The 10,247-nt window shown below is 42.5% G+C and overlaps 1 protein-coding gene across 1 annotated transcript; it reads right to left on the bottom strand.

The window, feature by feature from the left end:
• Positions 1 to 687: 687 nt before the first annotated feature.
• On the bottom strand, positions 688 to 10,182 carry LOC140375890 (CCR4-NOT transcription complex subunit 1-like). Its single transcript, XM_072461935.1, has 32 exons — positions 9,958 to 10,182; positions 9,737 to 9,862; positions 9,318 to 9,442; positions 8,962 to 9,248; positions 8,818 to 8,896; positions 8,458 to 8,703; positions 8,242 to 8,382; positions 7,985 to 8,164; positions 7,791 to 7,907; positions 7,606 to 7,716; positions 7,440 to 7,517; positions 7,193 to 7,370; positions 6,958 to 7,112; positions 6,584 to 6,880; positions 6,368 to 6,508; positions 6,147 to 6,251; positions 5,951 to 6,070; positions 5,078 to 5,272; positions 4,854 to 4,996; positions 4,673 to 4,781; positions 4,426 to 4,595; positions 4,129 to 4,360; positions 3,800 to 4,048; positions 3,570 to 3,733; positions 3,384 to 3,501; positions 3,214 to 3,315; positions 2,954 to 3,127; positions 2,730 to 2,879; positions 2,115 to 2,295; positions 1,861 to 1,993; positions 1,659 to 1,793; positions 688 to 1,582 (listed from the first exon to the last, which is right to left on the bottom strand). Exons 1-32 carry the CDS (start codon positions 10,151 to 10,153, stop codon positions 1,504 to 1,506), a joined length of 5,016 nt encoding a protein of 1,671 aa, XP_072318036.1. The 5' UTR covers positions 10,154 to 10,182; the 3' UTR covers positions 688 to 1,503.
• Positions 10,183 to 10,247: the final 65 nt, after the last annotated feature.

Below are 10,247 nucleotides of genomic sequence, written 5' to 3' on the forward strand. Positions count from 1 at the left end.
TGTAGCTTATAATATTCAAACTTTACCACATTCAAATAATTCAACTGCAAGTCAAGAGTTATAAATCATGAGGATAAACACAGCCAAGTGTGTCATTCCAGTGTAATGCAATAGTTTTGTTAAAAAATAAAACATTTGTAAAACCAATGCAACAACAATGTACTCTTTAAGAAACCATATGTAAATTCCATATTCTAACTGTGGCCCCAGGTATGAGAAAAGTGTTCAGATCAGACTTTGAAAAAAAAAAAACCTGCTGCATCACTATAATCCAGAATAACAAAAACATTGGAAAGTTGTTGCTGTAATTACATGTTTTGATTCTCCACCATTATTGCAACAAAAAAAACAGAACAAGCCTCACGAGTTTCAATGCTGAAATCCAGGCGACTTAAACCTTTGCACGGTCTCAGCTCCGAGTGGTCACGACCTAAAGCCCAGCTCCTGCACCAATCATGAATCAGTGCTAGTGCAGCCTCTGCAGCTCGGGGCAAATTCTGGAGGTTCTGAGCGAAACATGAGACATGGCTTCCATCTGCAGGTTAAGACTCTGGCATCACAAGTTCAGTTGTGATTGTAGTTCTTGTAGTTTTTAAACGTTAACACTTATTCAACAAAAGGCACTGGATGGTGTTACACTACACAGATGAGTCATAAGAGTTAATCAAACTGCATTGTGTTTTGCAGTGCTTTATTTCCTGTATGTACGCATACTGCAATTAAGTAGCAAGAACTAAAGGCAAACTAGAAAGGACTACAAAATACAACACATTGACCAATACATTTACAAAACATTCAAAATGTTACAAAATGGGCTGTATTGGTCCTATTGTTCTTCAATTTGGATATTTGTACAAATTGTCAAGATACGATGCCACCATTTTCACTTTTGCACAATTTTACAATGCCAGGGAAGAGATGGTTAGAGCCGTTTTCAAAGGCCATCCCAGCAGTAAATGCTTCACCGACACATGACACACCTGGAATAGTCCCCACCCTCTTAGGAGACTAGCACATCTTCCTGTCTCAATCAGGGATAAAAAAAAAAAAGATTTAAATAAAAAGTAGCAGGCAGCTTTTTAAACTTCAATCATCTACTGTTCAGCCTCTGAATGCAAACAAAAAGTCAGAAGATCTTTGTGGGAGGGGAGCAAACCAAGGACTTTGGTAGTGAATGTCAGGTTGCATGTAGTCAACGTGTTTAATGGTCTCCACAGATCTACTCTCCAGTTCTCCCTTTTTCCAATATTTACATCAAAGCATCAAAAGTATATTAAACACCATGTCCAAATGTGCTACATGTCAAGCAGCCCCAGAATACACGAGGAAAAAAAACAAAAAACTTCAGATCGGCACGCAGTAGTCCTCTCATCCCCGTTTGAATGACTGGTGAGCAGTTTATCCAATGCCAACAGTAAAGAGGCAGGTGTGTACGTGTGTGGTAAGGAATAGGCCAAGGCTGCTGCATCTCTCCCGAGGGCTACAGTCGGGCTGGGGCGCAGGCTAGCTGGCACCAGTTCCCTCCATCACTTGCTGAGCCTGCTTCTGTCCCATGCAGCACTGGGCTACTGACTGGAACAGCCTGAAAGATCCAGACAGTGTTTTAGGAGATGTTCATTTATTTCAGTCAATAATCTTTGTGCGGTTGAAGCACATACTTTTCAATCTCAGGGGCACAGTGCACAAAGTCGTGGCTCCAGAACTTGAAGGCAGGGTTCTTGATCAGTTCAATGAAGGTGATGAGAAGACCCCATGGATGGGGTCTGTTCACAATCAGCCTCTCAAGCAGAACCCTAGGAACAAAATCACATTGTTCAACAAATGCTTTTTATACCAACAAAGCGCGAAAGAGTGTCGCACCTGGTAATTTGCTCCTGAATTGCTTCGGTATTTGCTTCAGCGAAGAGATAAAGCATGGTGCAGCTGAAATAGTGAGTGTGGCTGTTGGGGTAGCGCAGCTGATTAGCAATTGCATTCAGGAACAAGTATCGGCCTGCAAAAAAGAAAAAGGTTCTGGTTAAAAGGTGGTGTTTTACTAACAATCCAAACTACAATTATAAGTAAAAGATGGGATTTGTTTAAATTGTTTTATTGTGCAAATTATGCCATCTCACCCTCTGTATCCAGGTCCACAGCCAGGTTCTGAAAGATGTCCATGTGTGCAGAGTGAGTGATTGTGCTCATGGAGGGAGTGCTGCCCTTGTTGTGGATGTGAGCAATCGCCTGAGTGCCCACATACAACACCAACGCATTTATCAACTGGATGTTGTAGCGGTTTCCTGGCTCATTGGACACCTGGAAAATAAAAAGTAAGGTATACTCATTATCCCTATAGGCAAAGCGTCTTTTGCATTTGACCTATTCTTTTATGTTGCTAAGGCCCAGGCCCATCCCTGGCTCGGGAGTCAAACCATGACCTTCTTGCTGTGAGGGGAGAGTGCTGCCACCAATTTGCAGTCCTTTCCTGATATGCACTATTGTGCCACATACAAATAAATGATGCACTCTCGATTATTCTACCATCTAGTATGAATTTGAGAAATCATTCATGTGGGGTCGCACACATCGATAGGACACCTGCACGAAGCGGTGTTCACTTCTGGAGTATTAACTCGTGCCACCGTGATTTGCAGTTAAAATACAAATCTGGTGTACAGGTAGACAGGTCTACTTTGTGCACCTTATTTTTTAAGATGCGTGAGGAAGATATATCCATCAACTTAACTAACCTGCAGGTTGCTGCGCAGCTCAGACAAGAAAGTGACTGGTGAGCGTGTTTTCAAATACGAATCCAAATCCTTCTTGAACTGCGAAGGCATGACGCCTGTGAAGTTGGTGAGGATTCGAGGAGCAATATTGATCTCACTCAGCATATCCACCTGCCACAGAAAAGTACAGTTTAGTTTACTTCTTACTAGACCAAAAAAGGGCGATCTGAAGAGTGTGTACTGACCTTGAGATTGGGTGTGAAAGGATCAGGGAGCCTCATGTTGCGTGGAAAGGCACTGAGTATGAGGTTGCGGAGTTGAATGCAGTTGGGTGGGATGACATCACAGAAGCCATAATGGTAGTCGCACAGAAACTCTGGGAAGTCATGCAGCAGGACCAGAAGGACTCGAAGGGTTCCCTAAACAAGACAATTGTACATCATCATGATTTGAACAATAGCGCTGAATGCTATTAGAGCACCAGTGTCTTTAAAGCCCAACACACCTTGTACAGGATTTGCATAGGTTTGTTGAGCTCAACATTTCTCAAGAATGGGGCCAAATACTTGAAGAGATCAATCAGCAACTGTGCATACATCGGCCAGCCCTGCAACACACACAAAGCAAATGTTAAAATGAGCTGAGGAGAGCGATGCATTGCACAGTTTGACATACCTTCTGCTGTGGTGTATGCGCAAGCATCCGTGCAATAAAAATGCGATGGGAGATGAGTTCCAGCCAGGCATACACAAAGCCTGGAGCTTTGGTAGGTCTCAAGATGTGGAAAGTATTGCTGCAAAGAACAGTGAACATTAGTGGAAATCTAACACAGTAGCCCAGCAGACGCCAAAGAATACTTACCAGAAGGCAGTCAGTGTTTGAAAGTTGATGGTCTCTAACACATGTTCAGGAGCATTGAGCTCCAGCAGCAGCATGATGAAAATGCGGTGGTATGGCAGCTGCTGGAATTCAGTCTGACGCACATCATGGTCCTGGATCAACACTCCAACGACAATTCCTAGCACCTGGAGACATAATAAGCAGTTAGTGCATGTATTTTTCCCAGTTACCCTTTAATTCCATTTCCATACCTTGTTGAGGAGGTTGATTTTAGTAACGGTGTTTGTTGCTTCTCCAGAGTGTTTGACCAGAAGAGCTATGAGCCGCACAAATGCATCCAGGTTATGGTAACACTTTGCACGGATGATTGCTGCACTGGCTGCTGGGTTGTGCTGCTGTTCAGCCTGTGCCCGGTAGCTTATCTCAACACACATTTCGGTACACAGCCGGAAGAACCTTGTGATCAAGTCATCAGTCTTCAGGATACCCTGCTGGTGCATCTGTAAAAAGACAAAATGCTTACTAAAGTTTTCACTATTCAGCTTCTATTAAAAAAAAAAAAAAGGGTTAGATTAGCTACCTGGCCAACAAATGCAGAAAAGGCTTTGGTACTGTCCCGCCCAGCAGCAGCTGAGTGGTACAAATTAACCCACTCTCTCAGTAGGTACTCTGCTTTCTCCCTCAGGCCTGGGGGATCATCGTACTCTGAAGCCTGGGAAATCCCAGAGTGCATCATGAAGTTTGGTCCACCGTGGGCTCGATCAATCATTGCTTCATAGTTAGATCGAACGACATCCATCAGCTGTGGAAGTCTGACAAAGAAAATATGATAATAGATAAGACGTTTGCTAAACCCCCCAAAAAAGTCACTCTTTACCCTTCAGGTGCATTGGCCCGTGAGTGCGCACAAATCCTCATTAAAGTCTCGATGGTGTGGAAGAGGTCAGCCTCTGTGACATGGCTCACACTACGTTCATCTACCAGCAGCAGCTTCACCAACTGCATTGCAAAAGCAACTGCCATGTAGTGCATTCCATTCTCCATTGACTGAAAAAGGGGCATTTGTCAATATTTGGTGATAAACAACAAAGGAAAAAGGGTGATAGATGAAAAAGAGATGGCACCTGTGCCAGATGTAAGTCATACTGTTGCATATTCACAAGATGGTTTCTTATCAGAAGTTCAACTGCTTCTACATTGTACTTGTACTCATCTCTGCATTCAATAAGACACCTGTGAACAGAAGCCAGACAGGTTTAAAGGCTTCATATAAGGGAGTGGCATAAAGCACTGAGCCTTTGTTACCTGGTGATCTGCTTGTTGCACCACTGTGGTCCATAAGCACGTCCGTCCTGCAGGGCCTTAAGCACGAGCAGGTGGCACTCTCTGTAGCGCAGCAATAAATCAGCGTCTGCACCACTGGTAGCGTCTAAAAGTCCCTCCACAGCCTGCAGCATGGAATTGGATAAGTCCCAATGCTTCACATGATAAATTGTTTATGATCTTTACAGAAAAAGTCAAAGGTATACCTTCTGAAGGAGGCCAAGTGCAGCAATGCCATCTCTTGAGTTTCTTGCCAACGCTACAGCCTCAAGCAAGCTGCGCAGTGCCTGAGTTAATGGGTTCATAGCGAGTGCTGGAGGGATGGCATGAAGATGCTGCTCCAAATCTGCCATGCACTTATCATAGATTTGAGCAACATCGTCTGTAGCCCATGCCTGTTGCTGAAAAAAACAAAAAACACACAAACTTTATAATGCAGTATAAAAGGTACAGCGATGCAAATACTATGGAGGTATTCTATTCGTCGCTTAACAAGTCCAGGCTTATCCCAAAATCCAGCTTAGAATAGAAGAGCTGGAGGATTCTGTGCATGTTTTGGTTTGATGGAGGAAACTAGTGCATGAGGCACGCTTTTGAGTGAAATGATTAGAGGATACATACTAAGGTGAATATATCAGCATCACTAATAGTGCTTATCGGAGATTGTTAAATTGAAAGATTTTTTTTAGATTCACACCAACAAAATTGTGTTTTTTTAAAAGTATTTGTGTAACATATTGTTCTCAAATTTACATAAGAATTTTAAAAAATATATCCTGCTCCTATGTGTGTCACCATTTAAAGATCTGAGAATGAAGTATATAGAGTGTAGGGGAAATGGGAGGCATTTTTGGAGAGGAATGCAGTAGAATAAAGATGACTGCATGAATCACTCTAAATACAACTTTGAGTGGGTTAATACTGCTTAAACCATGAACACCCCAAAACAGTGCCAATTCTGATTAGACACTTGGTGTAATTGAATTAGGCATTTGAAAGCCCAGTTTGTTGGAAAAAAATCTTGCTTAGAAAGGAATATCCCCTATGTAGAGTATGAACTAGAATAATTAAACACAAACCTTCATTGGCTGAGCCAAGAAGCCAGTGGGCTGAGAGAGATCATTACTGGGTAAGAAACCTGGAACATTCCTGGCAAACTCTTCATAAACAGCCAGTTGTTTGGGATCCACTCCACCAACCTACATAAGACAAAGTTCTGTTTATTTATCAAATTACTTGCAATCACGATGAAATAATGGTGTGATAACTAACTACCTTGAGTCTGATCTGTTCAGGCATGCGTTCAGCCTGGTAGGTTAAAACAACAGGATCACAGTAGCGCCGCCCTTCTTGGCGCGCATGTTTCCTTAGCTCAAACTCCTGAAAAGCCGCCACAAATGTTAGCGTTGCTTACAACCGTAGAAATGTTTGGGTACAAGTAAAAAGTTTGGATGCAATTCTACGTTCAAGAAGTGATGTTTTCATTTATTTCCTACCGTGGCTAGTCTCTTGTCCATCTCAGGGCCAGCTTTCTCCACAGCGGTTTTTTGAATGAAGCAACAGGCTAGTTCACAGTTGTCCTGAGCAATCCTTGCAGCAGCTTCTTCCATCATTTCTCTCTGTTGAGGGGTTGGTGCCTGAAAAATAGAGACTTAATGATAAGTAGCAGTCTTTAGTGTAGTCCTGCTTTTTGCAGATTTTTTTCTACTTGCCCTGAGTCCAGCAGCAAAGTTGTTCTTTAGGTTGGTTGCAATGCTCATGAGCAAAGGCTCGCGGCAGGTTATCATGGCCATGCCTGCAGTCAGGTTTCTCATCATGTGGTGAGCGGCTACACGCATGCGGGACTCCTCAGAATCCAAGGCAAAATCCTTCCTGATGATCTGCTCACAGGTTGTCATGGCTATTTTGATGGACCTATCAACCACGGGATGAACCAACTCCTGGACAGCGCGTTCGACTGACTGACGAACACACTGCTTGAGCTGAGGGTGGGCTTGTAAGAGGGGAATCTGGACATGTATAACAACAATAAATACATCAATACTTTAATGCCATGCATTAACATATTAGGAGGTATTCCACTTACATTGGCATTTATGTTTATGTGTGGGGACAAGCCAGCCAAAGCATACACATTGATGTCATGGTAACTGAACTGCGGTGTTGGAGGCCCCGTGGTTGTGCAGGGTGTGGTGGTGGCAGCTGGGGTTGAGGGTGGCGCTGCAAATGGAACAAAGTCCCCTGTGGATCACAAAATTTGATACAATTATTAGGACTAGTTTACTAGTTTTTACTAATAAAAACATTTTAAGTTGACTCACCTGTGCTTGATACAGGGAGCAGCTCCTCTGGAGGTTTTGCCTCCTTCTTTGGTGCAGAAAGTTGTTCCTCCAAATTCTTTAGTTTGTCTTTATCTTTCAGCAAGTTTCCTGGCTTTAGATCATTGATGTCTAATGACAGATTCTTACACAGAACTTCAATTTCAAATTTGAGGTTTAGCTGCAGATTAGGGAAAAAAGTGTTGACAAATCAATGCGAAACAAGAAAACAGTTCTAATATAAACCAACCTTGAGATCATGTTCCTGGTGCAGCTCAGCAAGCACATTCATGATGGCCATGGTCCAGGGATTTTGGGGCCTAAAAACCTACAATACACAAACATTTACACTTGACATTTAGATGGTGCTTTTACTCAGCCCAAAAGTTGTATTAAAATGTATTCATCCTGCTTACCATACTTCTAAGACTGGATTCCAAAACTTTAGCCACAAATGGAACCACATAAAGCAACTCCTGTTGGCCTTTCACATAGGCTTCCAGTAGAAGAGATTTTAGTTCCAAATCCTGGAGTGGAAGGAATATTTCAAGGGAGGAAACAACAGGGGGGGAAAAGACAAAAAAAAAAAAAGACTACTTACAGTATAGAGTATGGGTTTGTTTTTGGCCAACGTAATCATTCCTAGCCAGTGACCCAAGTTCTTGAGCAGTGAGCGGTCTGAAAAATTGGCCGCTGCCTTATCAGAAGTCAAAAGAACCTGACAAAAATAGAAAAAGTGATGATGTATGGCATTGTATGTTTTATAAGACGAATTACAGAAATGGCGATCTTTACCTTTATATTCCGATAGGTTTCAGTAAGAACCATCTTCACAAACTCTGGGTTCTTCAGTGTGTCAAGAAAGTTTGAGTAAAGGCTGTGAAAATTGGGCTCAATACTGACCCGCTTCATCACCAGATACTGTGAAACCCAGGGCATAAACTCTTCCTTTACCGTCTCCTTTAACTCCTCAACCTGAAATGCGCAGAATTGAAATAAGTCACTTCAGTGTTTATTGAGCAGAATTCTGTTTCCATATGTTTAGTGCTCACCTTTTGGGTCATGTTCGACTGTGAAAGGTTGTTGAAAATAAATGCAATCTTTTCCTGTATATTCTCTGGAGGTTCTACAATCCTTTCATTCTGGTCAGTGGCCACAAGGAGGGTGTCAATGTTTGTAGTGTTTATGGAGGGCTGAAAAGAAAAGAATACGCTATAAGCCAAGCAAGAACACATAGAACATGCATGTCAAGTGTGTGCAGAACTTACAGGAACATCTTTTTTGAAGCTGCTAGGCGTTGGTCTTGTGATGGTTGTGGTCTTGGCTACTGTGGTGGTAGTGGTGGTAGTAGTAACCAGTGTGCTAGTTTGGCCAGGTTGAGGAACTTTGGGGGCCCCAGGTGGTTGGGGCTGAGTCTGCGCTTGCACCTGGGCGAGGGCCAAACTGCCAGGAGTCGTGATGGAGCCCTGCATCTTCACTGGAGGGTCCCGTGACTGTTGACCATACTCGATATACTGCACACACAGGATATGAAAAAGACAAAAGCATAATTACTAATTGTATAAGTAAATCATGTAAATAACTTGAGACTAATTATGTGTCAAATCAATAAACTGAAAATTTGATACCTCTTGTAAATGATGGGGGAATTGCAAGAAGTGTGCAATAGATGCTAGATGTTGACAATATTGAGGATAGTCCTTTAATCTGCAAATGTTCTCTCATTAGTATGAAAATCCAGTTCAAAGTTACATCTGAAGTAATATTCTTACCTGTTTTTGAACCGATCTAAAGCTGCAATTCCAAAATAATACATTTTTGATCCAAAAGGTTTCCTTAAGGCTTCAAGAACATATCGCAGTGCCAACCCCAGGGCCATGTAAGTGACCAGCCCCTTCTCAATAATGCCACCAAAAAGACAAGCAGTTATGTGTAATTCCTTGTCTGGGTACTGCGGGAAGAAGCGGTATTCCTCAAACAAATTACGTAGCATACAATTGAACACTTCTCGTTCTCGTTTGACGGTTGAATCTTTGAATCTTTGCAACATCTCCAACACCTGTTAAGACATAACTCATGAATGTCAACTATTTTTTCTTCTTATATAAAAAAATAAATATATACATACCTCATCCACAGACATAGTAGGGTGAGGTGGGTGGTTGTAGATGCGCTGGAAGTAGCTATTTGCTTCATCGTCTATTTCCTTACTAAAGTGCTGGTTTGCCTCAGGCCACACCTGAGAAAGGTCAGCTGAACAGAACACAAAACAAAATCAGACCGCCGTGATCAAAAAGTATCAACAAATTTAACATTATCATGCATTGCATGTGCACAAAGTTAAGTGAGGTTGTCAGCAAAAGCAGACGTGAATGGAAGACTGACCTGCATTTCCTCACAAAATCTACAACTACTGAGATTTCTTGAGAACCTGATTTGTCATTTTTCATGAAAAGATTTAATTTGTGAGAAAATGCAATCGTGAGCAGCGCTGGGCAGGCTCTCAGTCACACCACGACTACCTCCACTTACAGGCCTTGACCGTACTCTGCTGAAACGTTGGTGGATTCAGGCCTGGTGTGCTCATCTTTCTGGTACTGAAGGGATCAGTGCCAACAGTTGGCATCCCCAAACTGGAGCCTATGCCAGAGCCAATGCCTGAGCCCAGAGGACCTAGCAAAGGAAAGTAAGATTCAATGTATATACATATTTTTAATGGCCAAGAAGGTGAAAGTTTTGGAAAGGTTTAAAAATAAAAAGCATTGTACCAGAATCCATGCCAGGAAGCTGTGATGACAGACTGCCAATACCACCAAATGGGGTACTTGGGTTGGCACTGGACAGTGGTGGGAACGCCTTTGCAGGAGACTGGGGGTTACTAAATGCTGAACTTAATGAGGTGGGGAAACCTTGCATGCTCTGAGTGTGAGATGGGGCTGTGCCACCCAAGTTGAGGGATCCCATCCCAGACAAAGGATCCACCTACGTAAAGGAACAGTGTTACAAAAAGGATGTATATGTAGTAATATTATGAATGTATAACTACCTGAACAGGAGA

The sequence above is a fragment of the Eucyclogobius newberryi genome, unplaced genomic scaffold (assembly GCF_026437365.1).
Source record: "Eucyclogobius newberryi isolate DKJ021-1_F unplaced genomic scaffold, fEucNew1.0.hap1 SCAF_347, whole genome shotgun sequence".
Classification (NCBI taxonomy): Eukaryota; Metazoa; Chordata; class Actinopteri; order Gobiiformes; family Gobiidae; genus Eucyclogobius; species Eucyclogobius newberryi.

What these genes read in the sequence shown, in the direction of transcription:
- LOC140375890 (XM_072461935.1), bottom strand. Translation starts at nt 10,153, where the DNA reads ATGGGATCCCTCAACTTGGGTGGCACAGCCCCATCTCACACTCAGAGC. An exon ending in CAAACACTGACTGCCTTCTG is followed by an intron (nt 3,502 to 3,569) that starts GTAAGTATTCTT and finishes TGTTCTTTGCAG; the next exon opens with CAATACTTTCCACATCTTGA. An exon ending in CGCATACACCACAGCAGAAG is followed by an intron (nt 3,316 to 3,383) that starts GTATGTCAAACT and finishes TGTGTGTTGCAG; the next exon opens with GGCTGGCCGATGTATGCACA.